This window comes from Haliotis rufescens, unplaced genomic scaffold (genome assembly GCF_023055435.1).
Source record: "Haliotis rufescens isolate VD_foot unplaced genomic scaffold, xgHalRufe1.0.p SCAF_8, whole genome shotgun sequence".
Classification (NCBI taxonomy): Eukaryota; Metazoa; Mollusca; class Gastropoda; order Lepetellida; family Haliotidae; genus Haliotis; species Haliotis rufescens.
This window is the reverse complement of record NW_025964372.1, coordinates 45,428,361-45,447,613: the sequence shown is the minus strand read 5'-3', so window position 1 is coordinate 45,447,613 and position 19,253 is coordinate 45,428,361. Positions and strand designations below refer to the sequence as shown.

General features: G+C 43.7%; 1 protein-coding gene across 2 annotated transcripts in view; it reads right to left on the bottom strand.

The window, feature by feature from the left end:
• Positions 1–1,093: 1,093 nt before the first annotated feature.
• LOC124143559 (BTB/POZ domain-containing protein 6-like) overlaps positions 1,094–19,253 on the bottom strand; it is a 68,704-nt gene continuing 50,544 nt past the window's right edge. The window contains exons 1-3 of one of the 2 annotated variants that reach the window (XM_048389973.1): positions 13,121–13,273; positions 2,380–2,637; positions 1,094–2,242 (exon numbers count right to left, since the gene is read on the bottom strand). In XM_048389973.1, the coding sequence (XP_048245930.1) occupies positions 1,192–2,242; positions 2,380–2,630 (1,302 nt within the window). In that variant the 5' untranslated portion in view covers positions 2,631–2,637; positions 13,121–13,273 and the 3' untranslated portion in view covers positions 1,094–1,191. Of the gene's footprint in view, positions 2,243–2,379; positions 2,638–13,120; positions 13,274–19,253 lie in introns of those variants that run through there. The other variant, XM_048389974.1, reaches the window with a different exon arrangement.

Sequence of the window (19,253 nt, the reverse complement as noted above, 5' to 3'; positions counted from 1 at the left end):
CCCATTTCTGGTGTCTCCGCCGTGATATTGCTTTAATATTACTAAAAGCGGCGTAAAACCATACTCAGTCACATGCAATCAATATGTTACGAGTGACACAGTGTTTCAAGTGACAAAAGGAAGGACCCAACTCAGTTTCACCATTAAGAACATGTAATTATAACCAAAACATACAATAACTCAATATTTACACAATTGACAAATATAATCTGGCAAACTAACATATATGTGGCAAAGCAAAATAGGTAAATACCCAATTCCTCCAATCGGACACATTCCGGATTCTGGTCACAAACGTATTCCAACACAGTGGCCAAGCTAATCAATCACAGGTCAACCCTTGGTCAACCTTTACTGTAAGCTCAATGACCTGTTTGGTTACAATACATGGTTACTCTCTGGTTTATATAAATAATGCTCAAAAACAAGTATGAGTTTATGCTTTCATTTGAAACAACTCCTTGCTACTGAAGGTATGTCATCAAGCTGTTGATACTATTGTCATCAACGTAAAAATGATATACTATACACAACATGATATGATCTTAGAAACCTGTTTCTACCAGTAGGAACGTACGTAATGTTGCCTCATGTTGACTCGTGTGGATAAGAATTAAGCATCAATGGTCAAATATATGTACCATTCATGTGCTGCTGTCCGTGATTTATACCTGTTTACATTACTGACGTACATAGACGGAGGATTTGGAAGAGTAAGGAATCCATATTCTAGGCTGTTGTCTGAAGTACTCTCCGTACAGTGCTCAAGTGTCCACACAACACCAGACCATTCATGGGTCCTTCACCGTACACGTATATACATCATGTTTACTGCCCTTCCGAGTGACTTTGATTGGTTTATTCTCCCTGTAGTGTTTGATTGCACAATAAACAACGCCCAGGAGTAGCTTATTTCCATATTGGGGCGGTCGGGTAGCCTAGTGGTTAAAGCGTTCGCTCGTCCTGCTGAAGACCCGGGTTCGAATCCCGACATGGGCACAATGTGTGAAGCCCATTTCTGGTGTCCCCCGCCGTGATATTGCTGGAATATTGCTAAAAGCGGCGTAAAACCATACTCACACACTCACTTTGACCATATTACATTACTGGTGTACAAAGATAGTTGGTAGGAATCTTGTCCCTCAGTCATCCGAACCTCTTGATACGGATCAGGGTAAAAGGGTAAATACACTACGTTTCGTAGATAAACCCAGTGAGGAATCCATATTCAAGGCTGTTGCGAGATTGACTCTCCTTACAGTGCTCCAGTTTCCACACAACACCTGATGTAGCATGTGTCATCAATCGCTTCTTGTTCATTGTACACGTATTTACAACATGTTTATTGCCCTTCCTAATGACTTTGATTTTTATCTTCTTTCCTTTGCTGACAGACAGAGGTGAAGGAAACATCACCACATCTGAGAGTTGCCCCTCTGTCACATCCACGTCCTGGTGATGCTGCAGCAGGGTTTTGTCATCACTGTCAGTAACAACTATGTCTACAGATACCTTGTCCGCCAGCTGCCCAGCATACATGTTCAGCCCGGTCAGGTGAACACTGGCATCACAGGATATATACAACGCATCACATCGACATCTTTCAATGTAATTGGCCACGGTCTGGTGGTACTGTCGGTCAGGAGGTAAGCGAGACAAGTTATAGACAGTAGGCACACGAGATAAGTCACAAAACGGCCGTATATCCAGGTCGCCTATAGAGTATTTTTGTAATAACATTATGACATGGGCATCACTTAAAATACCTTCATTGCAGACAGTTGTGGCAAATTTCACCTCTGGAATAGCTGGAAAGCGAATGAGAAACAAACACTCTCCCAACACTTGTCTTTTCTCTCCTGGAGTTACCTCCTTTCCCTGACGTCGACATTCAGCTTCCGCCCACGACATCACAGATCGGAAGATGCAAATCTCGTCAACTCTCATGTCATCTGCCTTCAGGATCAGCTTTAGACATTCCTTGCTTAGCTCGCAGAATCCCTCGCTAGCAACACTCACCTCGGCATTGGATTTAATGACTTCAAGAGCTTTGTCTTTAAGGTCTTCTTTATCAAACAGGTCTGCTTGTTGAAGGAATAAACATGCGTTGCTAGGCGACAAAGATTGTAAGCAGAACTCCTCACATTGCTTTTCCAGTCCTGTGATGTTGTATTTCCTAGCAGCGTACATCAGACCAAGAACAGTGTTAGGAGTTAACTCCACCTCATCCGTGTAGAGATACCTGGTGATGAAATGTAAATGTTACATAGAGAATCTCACACTTGTGTCTTTTGATATCAGATATATCAACACAAGTCAATAAAAGTGTTTGGTACAGAAACTATGGTATGCATGTGTCAACTAAACATCTCAACTAACCTTAGAAAGGTCTTGAAGTTGTCTGTCTGTATATCAGGAATCAGTACTTGGCCCATCTCGGGGATCGATCCACAGAACATCGCGTGAAACACGCAGCTACGGCTGACTAAAATAAACTTGTGAGCCTCGATTGTCTCCCTTTGATCTCCCACGAGAAAGGTCACATCAGTCAACAACAAACTGTCCAACATGTGCAGGTTGGTTTCCGGGAAGGTCTTCCCACTTTGCCAATTGTCAACATCAGTTGTCATGATGTGCCTGAACAAACAAAATGAAAACATTCTGTATTCCCAATGAGGAAAGCTAAAAGCCTTAAATATAACTGGAAACGTATGTTTACTTCAAACCTTCATACTGCGTGGCCAAATGATAGAGCCGCAATATGGTCGAGGGTCAGTTGATCGCGGGCTTGGATCCAAACTTCTCCAAACTGGGCTTCAATCTCACATTAAGATGTCACTCACTCCACTCACACTAAGATATCACTCACTCACTCTACCCACACTAAGATGTCACTCACTCACTCCACCCACCCTAAGGCGTCACTCACTCACTCCACCCACCCTAAGGCGTCACTCTCTCACTCCACCCACCCTAAGGTGTCACTCACTCACTCCACCCACACTAACATGTCACTTACTCCATCCGCACTAACATGTCACTCACTCACTCCAACCACGCTAGGATGTCACTCACTCACTCCACCCACACTAAGATGTCACTCACTCACTCCACCAACACTAACATGTCACTTACTCAGTCCACCCACACTAAGATGTCACTTATCCAGTCCACCAACACTAACATGTCACTCATCCAGTCCACCCACACTAACATGTCACTCATCCAGTCCACCCACACTAACATGTCACTCATCCAGTCCACCCACACTAACATGTCACTCATCCAGTCCACCCACACTAACATGTAACTTACTCAGTCCACCCACACTATCATGTCACTCATCCAGTCCACCCACACTAACATGTCACTCATCCAGTCCACCCACACTAACATGTCACTCATCCAGTCCACCCACACTAACATGTCACTCATCCAGTCCACCCACACTAACATGTCACTCATCCAGTCCACCCACACTAACATGTCACTCATCCAGTCCACCCACACTAACATGTCACTCATCCAGTCCACCCACACTAACATGTCACTCATCCAGTCCACCCACACTAACATGCCACTCATCCAGTCCACCCACACTAACATGTCACTCACTCACTCCACCCACACTAACATGTCACTCATCCAGTCCACCCACACTAACATGTCACTCATCCAGTCCACCCACACTAACATGTCACTCATCCAGTCCACCCACACTAACATGTCACTCACTCACTCCACCCAAACTAACATGTTACTTACTCAGTCCACCCACACTAACATGTCACTCACTCACTCCACCCACACTAACATGTCACTCATCCAGTCCACCCACACTAACATGTCACTCATCCAGTCCACCCACACTAACATGTCACTCATCCAGTCCACCCACACTAACATGTCACTCACTCACTCCACCCAAACTAACATGTTACTTACTCAGTCCACCCACACTAACATGTCACTCACTCACTCCACCCACACTAACATGTCACTCATCCAGTCCACCCACACTAACATGTCACTCATCCAGTCCACCCACACTAACATGTTACTTACTCAGTCCACCCACACTAACATGTCACTCATCCAGTCCACCCACACTAACATGTCACTCACTCACTCCACCCACACTAACATGTCACTCATCCAGTCCACCCACACTAACATGTCACTCACTCACTCCACCCACACTAACATGTCACTCATCCAGTCCACCCACACTAACATGTCACTCATCCAGTCCACCCACACTAACATGTCACTCATCCAGTCCACCCACACTAACATGTCACTCATCCAGTCCACCCACACTAACATGTTACTTACTCAGTCCACCCACACTAACATGTCACTCATCCAGTCCACCCACACTAAGATGTCACTCACTCACTCCACCCAAACTAACATGTTACTTACTCAGTCCACCCACACTAACATGTCACTCACTCACTCCACCCACACTAACATGTCACTCATCCAGTCCACCCACACTAACATGTCACTCATCCAGTCCACCCACACTAACATGTCACTCATCCAGTCCACCCACACTAACATGTCACTCACTCACTCCACCCAAACTAACATGTTACTTACTCAGTCCACCCACACTAACATGTCACTCACTCACTCCACCCACACTAACATGTCACTCATCCAGTCCACCCACACTAACATGTCACTCATCCAGTCCACCCACACTAACATGTCACTCATCCAGTCCACCCACACTAACATGTCACTCATCCAGTCCACCCACACTAACATGTTACTTACTCAGTCCACCCACACTAACATGTCACTCATCCAGTCCACCCACACTAACATGTCACTCATCCAGTCCACCCACACTAACATGTCACTCATCCAGTCCACCCACACTAACATGTCACTCACTCACTCCACCCACACTAACATGTCACTCATCCAGTCCACCCACACTAACATGTCACTCACTCACTCCACCCAAACTAACATGTTACTTACTCAGTCCACCCACACTAACATGTCACTCACTCACTCCACCCACACTAACATGTCACTCATCCAGTCCACCCACACTAACATGTCACTCATCCAGTCCACCCACACTAACATGTCACTCATCCAGTCCACCCACACTAACATGTCACTCATCCAGTCCACCCACACTAACATGTTACTTACTCAGTCCACCCACACTAACATGTCACTCATCCAGTCCACCCACACTAACATGTTACTTACTCAGTCCACCCACACTAACATGTCACTCATCCAGTCCACCCACACTAAGATGTCACTCATCCAGTCCACCCACACTAACATGTTACTTACTCAGTCCACCCACACTAACATGTTACTTACTCAGTCCACCCACACTAACATGTCACTCATCCAGTCCACCCACACTAACATGTAACTTACTCAGTCCATCCACACTAACATGTCACTCATCCAGTCCACCCACACTAACATGTCACTCATCCAGTCCACCCACACTAACATGTCACTCATCCAGTCCACCCACACTAACATGTCACTCATCCAGTCCACCCACACTAACATGTCACTCATCCAGTCCACCCACACTAACATGTTACTTACTCAGTCCACCCACACTAACATGTCACTCATCCAGTCCACCCACACTAACATGTTACTTACTCAGTCCACCCACACTAACATGTCACTCATCCAGTCCACCCACACTAAGATGTCACTCATCCAGTCCACCCACACTAACATGTTACTTACTCAGTCCACCCACACTAACATGTTACTTACTCAGTCCACCCACACTAACATGTCACTCATCCAGTCCACCCACACTAACATGGAACTTACTCAGTCCATCCACACTAACATGTCACTCATCCAGTCCACCCACACTAACATGTTACTTACTCACTCCACCCACACTAACATGTCACTCACTCACTCCACCCACACTAACATGTCACTCATCCAGTCCACCCACACTAACATGTAACTTACTCAGTCCACCCACACTAACATGTTACTTACTCAGTCCACCCACACTAACATGTCACTCATCCAGTCCACCCACACTAACATGTCACTCATCCAGTCCACCCACACTAACATGTTACTTACTCAGTCCACCCACACTAACATGTTACTTACTCAGTCCACCCACACTAACATGTCACTCATCCAGTCCACCCACACTAACATGTCACTCATCCAGTCCACCCACACTAACATGTCACTCATCCAGTCCACCCACACTAACATGTCACTCACTCACTCCACCCACACTAACATGTCACTCATCCAGTCCACCCACACTAACATGTAACTTACTCAGTCCACCCACACTAACATGTTACTTACTCAGTCCACCCACACTAACATGTCACTCATCCAGTCCACCCACACTAACATGTCACTCACTCACTCCACCCACACTAACATGTTACTTACTCAGTCCACCCACACTAACATGTCACTCATCCAGTCCACCCACACTAACATGTAACTTACTCAGTCCACCCACACTAACATGTTACTTACTCAGTCCACCCACACTAACATGTCACTCATCCAGTCCACCCACACTAACATGTCACTCATCCAGTCCACCCACACTAACATGTTACTTACTCAGTCCACCCACACTAACATGTCACTCACTCACTCCACCCACACTAACATGTCACTCATCCAGTCCACCCACACTAACATGTCACTCATCCAGTCCACCCACACTAACATGTCACTCATCCAGTCCACCCACACTAACATGTCACTCATCCAGTCCACCCACACTAACATGTCACTCATCCAGGCCACCCACACTAACATGTCACTCATCCAGTCCACCCACACTAACATGTTACTTACTCAGTCCACCCACACTAACATGTCACTCATCCAGTCCACCCACACTAAGATGTCACTCATCCAGTCCACCCACACTAACATGTCACTCACTCACTCCACCCACACTAACATGTCACTCATCCAGTCCACCCACACTAACATGTCACTCATCCAGTCCACCCACACTAACATGTCACTCATCCAGTCCACCCACACTAACATGTCACTCATCCAGTCCACCCACACTAACATGTCACTCATCCAGTCCACCCACACTAAGATGTCACTCATCCAGTCCACCCACACTAACATGTTACTTACTCAGTCCACCCACACTAACATGTTACTTACTCAGTCCACCCACACTAACATGTCACTCATCCAGTCCACCCACACTAATATGTCACTCATCCAGTCCACCCACACTAACATGTTACTTACTCAGTCCATCCACACTAACATGTCACTCATCCAGTCCACCCACACTAACATGTAACTTACTCAGTCCATCCACACTAACATGTCACTCATCCAGTCCACCCACACTAACATGTTACTTACTCAGTCCACCCACACTAACATGTCACTCATCCAGTCCACCCACACTAACATGTCACTCATCCAGTCCACCCACACTAACATGTTACTTACTCAGTCCACCCACACTAACATGTCACTCACTCACTCCACCCACACTAACATGTCACTCACTCACTCCACCCACACTAACATGTCACTCATCCAGTCCACCCACACTAACATGTAACTTACTCAGTCCACCCACACTAACATGTTACTTACTCAGTCCACCCACACTAACATGTCACTCATCCAGTCCACCCACACTAACATGTCACTCATCCAGTCCACCCACACTAACATGTCACTCATCCAGTCCACCCACACTAACATGTCACTCATCCAGTCCACCCACACTAACATGTTACTTACTCAGTCCACCCACACTAACATGTCACTCATCCAGTCCACCCACACTAACATGTTACTTACTCAGTCCACCCACACTAACATGTCACTCATCCAGTCCACCCACACTAACATGTCACTCATCCAGTCCACCCACACTAACATGTTACTTACTCAGTCCACCCACACTAACATGTCACTCACTCACTCCACCCACACTAACATGTCACTCACTCACTCCACCCACACTAACATGTCACTCATCCAGTCCACCCACACTAACATGTAACTTACTCAGTCCACCCACACTAACATGTTACTTACTCAGTCCACCCACACTAACATGTCACTCATCCAGTCCACCCACACTAACATGTCACTCATCCAGTCCACCCACACTAACATGTCACTCATCCAGTCCACCCACACTAACATGTCACTCATCCAGTCCACCCACACTAACATGTTACTTACTCAGTCCACCCACACTAACATGTCACTCATCCAGTCCACCCACACTAACATGTCACTCATCCAGTCCACCCACACTAACATGTTACTTACTCAGTCCACCCACACTAACATGTCACTCATCCAGTCCACCCACACTAACATGTCACTCATCCAGTCCACCCACACTAACATGTCACTCATCCAGTCCACCCACACTAACATGTCACTCACTCACTCCACCCACACTAACATGTCACTCATCCAGTCCACCCACACTAACATGTAACTTACTCAGTCCACCCACACTAACATGTCACTCATCCAGTCCACCCACACTAACATGTAACTTACTCAGTCCACCCACACTAACATGTCACTCATCCAGTCCACCCACACTAACATGTCACTCACTCACTCCACCCACACTAACATGTTACTTACTCAGTCCACCCACACTAACATGTCACTCATCCAGTCCACCCACACTAACATGTAACTTACTCAGTCCACCCACACTAACATGTTACTTACTCAGTCCACCCACACTAACATGTCACTCATCCAGTCCACCCACACTAACATGTCACTCATCCAGTCCACCCACACTAACATGTTACTTACTCAGTCCACCCACACTAACATGTCACTCACTAACTCCACCCACACTAACATGTCACTCATCCAGTCCACCCACACTAACATGTCACTCATCCAGTCCACCCACACTAACATGTCACTCATCCAGTCCACCCACACTAACATGTCACTTACTCAGTCCACCCACACTAACATGTCACTCATCCAGTCCACCCACACTAACATGTCACTCATCCAGTCCACCCACACTAACATGTCACTCATCCAGTCCACCCACACTAACATGTCACTCATCCAGTCCACCCACACTAACATGTCACTCATCCAGTCCACCCACACTTACATGTCACTTACTCAGTCCACCCACACTAACATGTCACTCATCCAGTCCACCCACACTAACATGTCACTCATCCAGTCCACCCACACTAACATGTCACTCATCCAGTCCACCCACACTAACATGTCACTCATCCAGTCCACCCACACTAACATGTCACTTACTCAGTCCACCCACACTAACATGTCACTCATCCAGTCCACCCACACTAACATGTCACTCATCCAGTCCACCCACACTAACATGTCACTCATCCAGTCCACCCACACTAACATGTCACTCATCCAGTCCACCCACACTAACATGTCACTCATCCAGTCCACCCACACTAACATGTCACTCATCCAGTCCACCCACACTAACATGTCACTCACTCACTCCACCCACACTAACATGTTACTTACTCAGTCCACCCACACTAACATGTCACTCATCCAGTCCACCCACACTAACATGTCACTCATCCAGTCCACCCACACTAACATGTCACTCATCCAGTCCACCCACACTAACATGTCACTCATCCAGTCCACCCACACTAACATGTCACTCATCCAGTCCACCCACACTAACATGTCACTCATCCAGTCCACCCACACTAACATGTCACTTACTCAGTCCACCCACACTAACATGTTACTTACTCAGTCCACCCACACTAACATGTCACTCACTCACTCCACCCACACTAACATGTCACTCATCCAGTCCACCCACACTAACATGTCACTCATCCAGTCCACCCACACTAACATGTCACTCATCCAGTCCACCCACACTAACATGTCACTTACTCAGTCCACCCACACTAACATGTTACTTACTCAGTCCACCCACACTAACATGTCACTCACTCACTCCACCCACACTAACATGTCACTCATCCAGTCCACCCACACTAACATGTCACTCATCCAGTCCACCCACACTAACATGTCACTCATCCAGTCCACCCACACTAACATGTCACTCATCCAGTCCACCCACACTAACATGTCACTCATCCAGTCCACCCACACTAACATGTCACTCATCCAGTCCACCCACACTAACATGTCACTCATCCAGTCCACCCACACTAACATGTCACTCATCCAGTCCACCCACACTAACATGTCACTCATCCAGTCCACCCACACTAACATGTAACTTACTCAGTCCACCCACACTAACATGTTACTTACTCAGTCCACCCACACTAACATGTCACTCATCCAGTCCACCCACACTAACATGTCACTCATCCAGTCCACCCACACTAACATGTCACTCATCCAGTCCACCCACACTAACATGTTACTTACTCAGTCCACCCACACTAACATGTCACTCATCCAGTCCACCCACACTAACATGTCACTCATCCAGTCCACCCACACTAACATGTTACTTACTCAGTCCACCCACACTAACATGTCACTCATCCAGTCCACCCACACTAACATGTCACTTACTCAGTCCACCCACACTAACATGTTACTTACTCAGTCCACCCACACTAACATGTCACTCATCCAGTCCACCCACACTAACATGTAACTTACTCAGTCCACCCACACTAACATGTCACTCATCCAGTCCACCCACACTAACATGTCACTCATCCAGTCCACCCACACTTACATGTCACTCACTCACTCCACCCACACTAAGATGTCACTTACTCCACCCACACTACGATGTCACTCACTCACTCCAGTGGCACGAAGATGACACTCACTCACCCTACCCACACTAAAATGTTATTCACTCCACCCACACTAAGATGCCTCTCACTCACTCACTCCACAGACACAAAGATGTCACTCAATCAGTCACTCCACCCACACTAATATTTCACTCACTCACTTACGCAACCTGTACTAAGATGTCACTCACTTACTCCAGCCACACTAAGATGTCACTGATTCCTCCACCCACACTTAGTATAGATTAGACCACGAGGACCCAGTGTCTAATCCTTGAAATGGTTAATTTAACTTTCAAGGATTAGACACTTGGGTCCGAGTGGTCTAACATACTTAAACCATGTCCAACATTTATGGCACCTAAAATGCTCAAAAATATTGTTTTGTTATAGGTATTTTGAAAGATATTCAGGAACTCTATGCTCAACTGTGAGAACACAATGTGAGTCGGCCCTGCGTGAAGCACGTGAAATGTGTTCCCCCGAGCCTTTCGCACGTGCACCTCGCACTTTGCCGATTTGGTTTATGAAATGTATGTCCCGGGGCAAGGTTTCCATTCATTTTGACCAACTCGAGCACATTTATCAATCAACTAAATATTACTTGCCCATGTTGATGTGCCTATTATGAGCAAATATAGCCCTGATCAAGATAATATTTTTTTTCTTCTATCTGTTCGTTTCGTTGAACGAAACGCTACAAAATCACAAGTACTGTACGGATACTAGAATGCATAGAGTAACATACTGTATAAAAATTGCATAAAACACATTTCGCAGTTCATAAAGGGATATGCAATTGGTAGTTATATTTAGTTGTTAATTTCATACCCTTTTTCCCATGTCGCCGTGGCTGAGTGAGTGAGTTAATGCTGCTTTTAACAGTATTACAGTTATATCGCGGCGTGTCAGCTTAATGTGGGAGGACAGCACGAAGTGATGCAGGTCTCAGACGTTTATCACTTCGGTGAAACCCATGGTGCTGACAAACCTAGAAACATAATCGGGGCAAACCGGGATTCGAACCCACAATCATAGGTTTCTGGCGTTTCCACGGGACGCAACTCTGCACAGCGAATCGCGGCGCCTTAGACGACTGGGCCACCCGTGCCCCCCAAAGTGGCTGTAGACTTCATTCGTTAGTTACATTCAATAAGTGCGGACAAAGGAGCCATGGTTTAAGATTCCGCTCAATCACTCACTCAACCCACACTTAGATGTCACTCACTCCACCCACACTAAGATGTCACTCACTCACTCTAATTATTACGGTCCATAATGATTCAGATGTTGCTAAGATACCACTGACCCATTGTGTTGGTATAAGTAAATATGATAGTGCTTAGATTGTAATTCAAACTTTAAGGAAAGTTAATTGAAGCTAACATATTTTTTTAATTTCCGCTTTCTGGAAAACGATTAGCACGTATCTTATAACACCCCCCTTTATACAAGACCTCACTGAATCTGAGTGTGGGTACGTTCCAAGCAAACGTGTGAAAGAATATGGTGTTCAAGCTATGTGACTGTTCGTGTCGTCGTATTCCGACCGTGTGGATCGTGGCTCACAAGATCAATCAGAGCATTACCTGGTCCCGTCTCATTATTTACAGGCTGTCGTCATATGTTTTTAATATTGCTGAGTACGGCATCGAACAACAAAAACAAACGATGAGTATGATCCCCTGTTACGAAAAAGCTCTTTCCCAGTGTGTGACACCTTCGTTACACTCCCAGTAAAATCGGTCACCAGTTTGGTAACGGCTGTAACAATTATCTTGAAATTGGCCCTCTTGTGTGTGGCTGTAAATATGGGAATTCCATACCATAATGAATTTTGAAAAGGTTTAGGACTCCCCCGTTACATTCTTACCACACCAATTACATGATAGTGGAAATGAAATAGAAATTCAAATTGACAAACAAAGAATAGTATTTAGCTGGGGAAGAGTATTCGACGTCACCAGTATTGTCGGTAGCGAGTTCAACTCCATGCAAGGTTGTCCCGTGTCGTAGCGGGGAGCTGTAATTGGTGGCAGTGAAAGTACACACGAGTTTTGAGAGCTCCGCTATTGCTGTGAGGCGAACAGCAAAGGGAGATAATCAGGGACAGACATTAGGACTTCAAGTTTCGATTTGCCACTCCTATCATCAGTACTAACTGGCTAAAAGTGACCTGTGGCCTAAATGAGCTGCATCTAGGTGACCACAAGTATGTACATGTCCCTGGAACACTTCACGATATACAATCATTGATGTAAATATACGCCAGATATCTTTACCTGTATGTGTAACACCTCAAAACAAAACGACCCCCGTCTTGCTTCCTGGTTGAAGTCACGTGACGTCTACAGTCTCACCGAAATACAAAGGCTGTCGAGGTCACGCTCAGGTGTGCTCCTCTCATATCAACACTGACGCAGTTTCTCCTGCGTTTTGAGAGGAGTGAGTGAGTTGGGTTTAACGCCGCTTTTAACAGTATTCCAGTTATATCGCGGCATGTCAGTTTCATGTGGGAGGAAAGCCCGAGGTGTTTTGAGAGGAGTCGTGGGTCCAGGATATGTGGCACTTAATGTATCCTGGCTTCGTCTGCTGTAGCCCAGATATTCTCCGCATTCACCTGCACGATGGACTATAGTGTATATATCTTATTGAAGCTGAATCTAAATTATACACGCATTTCTGAATCATTCAACTCACCATCTGGTGCACAAGGGATAATGATCAGTACACTGTTGTTACGAAATGCGGTATCCTAATTGGTACCAACTCAAGACACCAATTTGGCATTTGCCCACGGAAACCTCTTACTGAATCAGACATCCGCAATGACACGCGTGGTGGACAAGGCTTGTCAGGCGTGGTTCAAAATTGCGGTACAAACTGAAACAGCCGCTGTCACCATAGCCATAACTGCGACAAGAAATAATGACTTCAGTGTTGGTTGGTTGGTTTGTTGTTGAACGCCGCACTCAGCAATATTTCAGCTATATAACGGCGGTATGTAAATAATCAGGTCTGGACCAGACAGTCCAGTGATTGATATCATGAGCATCGATCCACGCAATTGCGATCGATGACATGCATCAACCAAGTCAGCGAGCCTGACCTCCCGATCCCGTTAGTCGCCTTTTACGACAAGCATAGTCACCTTTTACGACAAGCATGGGTTGCTGAAGACCTATTCAACCCTGGGTTCTTCACGGGTCATGACGTCATCAGTGAAAGACTACCAGCCAGTGATATACGCCTGACTGTAACATGGATGTCTGTAAATAAAAGATGTGTTGGACAATTTTTTTTCTTTCTTAATTATTCCTTTTGGGAAGTGCTTAACCATTTCATGATGAGACCAGAAGGGATAGTCTAGCAGTCATTTTGAGAGAGGACTGACAGCTTTACTCTTGTTTTAGTCACAGTCTGGCTCATTCGTGACCACCTCGTGTTATTCCGGGACAAGCCGAATAGCAACTCATGCCCCTCTCTTGGACATTTTTGCGACTGGGTTCCGTCTTAGCGCAAACGGGCATATCTTAAACAATTGTCAACTCGTTGCGTTATGGTTGACATATATTTCCCCATCTATTATATATATTTCAGATGCAATTTAAAGCACATCTGGACATGCGGTATTATACAGTATGATTGAGCAGATTAAACTGTGTCTAGGGTATATTTTTAGATGCAAGACATATTTAAAATAAAAAATTGTTTCTGAGGGATTCTTTGACGAAGAATTTGAAATCATACACGCATTCTGATTGGTTTTGTCATATTTTCGCACATAATATTCACCGATAGGGGGACGAGTCTTCTTGCAGGTTACGGAAGGGGGCGAGCGGTGATGAATGAGTCTGGCTGTTACACACGTGGAGATGTAAACAACACGTCCCATTTTAATTCTGGAAACCCAAAAGTCCAGAAACTCTACGCTCTTTGCCCAGTCTCGGTTAAAGGTATTTACAAAATTAAACATGCCGTTTTCATGGGAACATACCAAGGAAGAAAAAATGAAAAAAAAATTGTTTAAAAACTCAATATTTAGACTATGTCGCCCATGGGCCTGCCCATGGGCGAAGTGTGGCCCATGGGCCTGCCCATGGGCGAAGTCTGGCCCATGGGTAGGCCCATGGGCAGGCCCATGGGCGAGAATATGTTCCTTTACTTAAAACTCATGTTTTTGATTCGCAAATACATTTAATGTATTCATTCAAGTATCATGACACAATATTTAACTCATTTTAACTTAATTCAACGATTTTATAGCGATATTGAAATATTTCGCCCATGGGCGAGAAAAAGGTTTGGCCAATGGGCGAGAATATGTTCCTGTACTTAAAACTCATGATTTTGTTTCGCAAATACATTAAATGTATTTATTAAAGTATCATGACACAAAATTTAACTCATTTTAACTTAATTCAACGATTTTATAGCGATATTGAAATATTTCGCCCATGGGCGAGAAAAAGGTTTGGCCCATGGGCGAGAATATGTTCCTTTACTTAAAACTCATGTTTTTGTTTCGCAAATACATTTAATGTATTCATTCAAGTATCATGACACCAAATTTAACTCTTTTTAACTTAATTCAACGATTTTATAGCGATATTGAAATATTTCGCCCATGGGCGAGAAAAAGGTTTGGCCCATGGGCGAGTATATGTTCCTGTACTTAAAACTCATGATTTTGTTTCGCAAATACATTAAATGTATTTATTGAAGTATCATGACACAAAATTTACCTCATTTTAACTTATTTCAACTATTTTATAGCGATATTGAAATATTTCGCCCATGGGCGAGAAAAAGGTTTGGCCCATGGGTAGGCCCATGGGCAGGCCCATGGGCGAGAATATGTTCCTTTACTTAAAACTCATGTTTTTTGTTTCGCAAATACATTTAATGTATTCATTCAAGTATCATGACACAAAATTTAACTCATTTTAACTTAATTCAACGATTTTATAGCGATATTGAAATATTTCGCCCATGGGAGAGAAAAGGGTTTGGCCCATGGGCGAGAATATTTTCCTTTACTTAAAACTTATGTTTTTGTTTCGTAAATACATGCAGGAGTTCTTACTATTTTCATGGCACATAATGTAACACAATTTTACTCAATTCAGCTATTTTACAGATTTATTGAAATATTTCGCCCATGGGCGAGAAAAGGTTTTGCCTTCGAAATCCTTGATTATTATATCATGCCAGAGTTCTGAAATTCAGTGACAATGCTGTTGAACAGTAGAATCTGATTGACGTATTTTGCAGAACCCGTTTGACACTATGGGTTCCAGGACCACTAACACTCTGAGCTGAAAAAGTTTGGTCCTAACCGCACCCAACATCTTTAATGAACCCGGCCTTATCTCTCAAAACGTTTTGGCAGTTTATCATACGAATTCATGTGCGTGTACAACATTAAATTTTAGTTAGTTTCTATTTCATTTCCCATTTTATGACCCGTTGATACATCACACTGGGCAATTACGTGACAGGTACGCGTGCGCGTATTTTAATGGAAAGAAACTATTCGTCTTTTATTGCATAACGTTTGGCTGAATATCTTACATTCTAACGAAATCTCGAAATAATTATTTAATTACAAGCAGTGTCGAACTGACCAGTAGGAATTATGTTTCAATGCGATTGAGGAAAATGTGAGTGAATATTGTGACACTAAAGCAACTTTTAACTGCATTGTCACTTTTGGTATGAAAATGGTAATAGTTAAGAAAAACGTAACAGCCTTCTTATGATAATTCTCATATTCTCATTAGTACGTTGTGTCTAATTACAGTGTCGGCCTTATTTGCAGGTGATTCTACAATACTTGTTGTCGGTCAATTACAATCTGCCACACCACGCGTGAATAAACAGTTATGCAGGTGTTGCTGTGGGCAAATACCTAGCCTGTACATGTATATTTTTATGGATACATGTATTACATATTTTCGTTGATATGTGGATATATTAAACACCAAGACACAAAAAGTTTATGAAAGATGAATTTGTGCCTTGATATATATATTCAACGCGAACGAAGCTTGTATTTTCTCCGCGATCCTGATGTGTATCATCGTTTAATTGGTCATTCATTAAAAGTATGTTGTGAGGCGATATCAAAGGAGCCGCTCAATATACGCAGTGTCGTCCGTTTCGCGTGAACTACCACCCTACCCTGTCAGTAAGAGTTATGTAATCGGTACACAAATATATTTGGTGCGATGTCAGTGTGGAAGGAGTTTGAATTACGTCCGCCAGTGGCCACAGAAAGTATAGTACCAATCAACAAGGCCAATGCCGTACTAATAACCTAGTGACTCGCGTAACAACGGCTGTCAATATGTCTGCTACATCTACCATACCATCATCCCTGTCACAACTGGCGTATTAACGGCTTATTCAAAATATTAATTGTAGAAATGTCGTTACCAGACTAACGTACGTCGTATTCAGTCCTCAACTGGATGTTACATTCCTTATATCAGTTAACAGCCCTGTTTGTGAAAATATTTACTAGACATAAGATTTAAAGACTAATAAAATCAATTGTAAGACCGCATAGACCATAAAACCGAATAAAATATGTCTTGGTATCATCTCTTGTGTATTAGATGATGGCAATGACCGGAAATGTTATAACGTTAGATTAAGAAGGAGAAACATTAAAGTGTTTTTAAAGGGATTTGTGTAAAGTCATTCAGACAGCATACAATGCCAACTAAAAAATTATACTCAGTGTCTCCGCAAAGTAATATAGTACGGTACTTAGAGTACATGTGAGATTATACTCAGATTAGGGAGATGTTTTATCCATATAACGTGTTATTATTCTACCTAACAATGTATTTAATGAAATGAATGCAAAACAAACTCAACGGCTAAAAGGTTTCATTGAAAAAACTACCCGTAGTCTTGACTAATAAAACAACTGCAACCCGACACAGATTAAACGCACTTACAAACACAATCATAATCTGGTTAGTCTGTATCACTCAACGAGGCCGCTTACTTTGCCCACAGTATGAAAGTATTGGGCAGTTCAGTAATTAGGAGCCAAAACCAGGCAGGTACGCTGGTCACACTTGACTGGTCTGACTGATGATTAGGTCGTCTGACAATTGGGAGTGAACCTTAGCAAGAAGTATCTGCGAAACTATTTGCTCCTTTTATGGGACCGATTAGTTTTATGACCATAGGCCTCGGCACAAGCGTGGTGTTGGAAGACAAGTTATACATGTACATCCGATATGGTGACTGTTTTTCGCTATTCATATTCTAAATACATTCATAATACCACAACATTTTAGTACTCCTTGAAACTTTACAATCACTTCAATATGTACAATAGATTGAACGAGAACACTTGATATATTGCAGATTATTAAATCATTGTCTCTATTATCAGCCGCTACGTTTGTATCGTTTGCATTGTACAAAGAAATATTTTATCTGTCCTTTTGCAGATTTAGCCTCAGAATGTGCTCATTCGAATTAGGAACGAAAATAATTGCTTATCATGAGTATATATGATACAGTTAAAAGTTACTTGTACACTGTAGACGTATTCACTTTAAAGTCGCATACGACCTTCGCGAGCGAGTTGAATGATCCAGGTTAATTGGAACGAAGTCTAGAGAGGGTTATACAGTTTTGTATTTGGTAATGTGTAGGTTTGTTAAATATAATTTTTTTCATTCCTTTTATTTCAATATGTAAAAACATAACTATGCGCTTAAAAACAGAGCTGACTTGATGGGAGATAGCCACCTCAGATTGTCTGTTGGACACGGTTTAACCTTACTGTGTCCTCACCCTGGTTGTTGTTACCGTTGTTATAAGGGATTAAGAGCTACGGCTCATTGCATTTTTGGTTACAGTCTGTATCACTAAAGTGGACATGTGCAGGTGAACTCTGTTCAATTAGTATATGAAATGCCCCAAAATGTGAACTCCAGACAATAATAACCTGAGGGTAAATCCACGTGCGTCTGCCTTTCCCCTCGTTCACCTTCGAAATCCTTGATTATTATATCATGCCAGAGTTCTGAAATTCAGTGACAATGTTGCTGAACAATAGAATCTGATGGACGTTTTGTGCAGAACCTGTTTGACACTATGGGTTCCAGGACCACTAACACTCTGAGCTGAAAAAGTTTGGTCCTAACCGCACCCAACATCTACAAGTAATTAACAGTCCCATGCTGAGACCTTTCTCAAAATTCAGACCGGTGGCAGGTTGCCAACAAAGAGAAGAAAATATCGCAACCCCGACACGAGTGTGCTCAGTCAATCAATGAACTTACGACCGGCAGAAAACAACTCCAGTTGAGTATGCCGATGCTGTATCTCAGCTGTGTTGGCCTGAAAATTTAAACATGCTAATTAAATCCAAAATCGTATAATTAT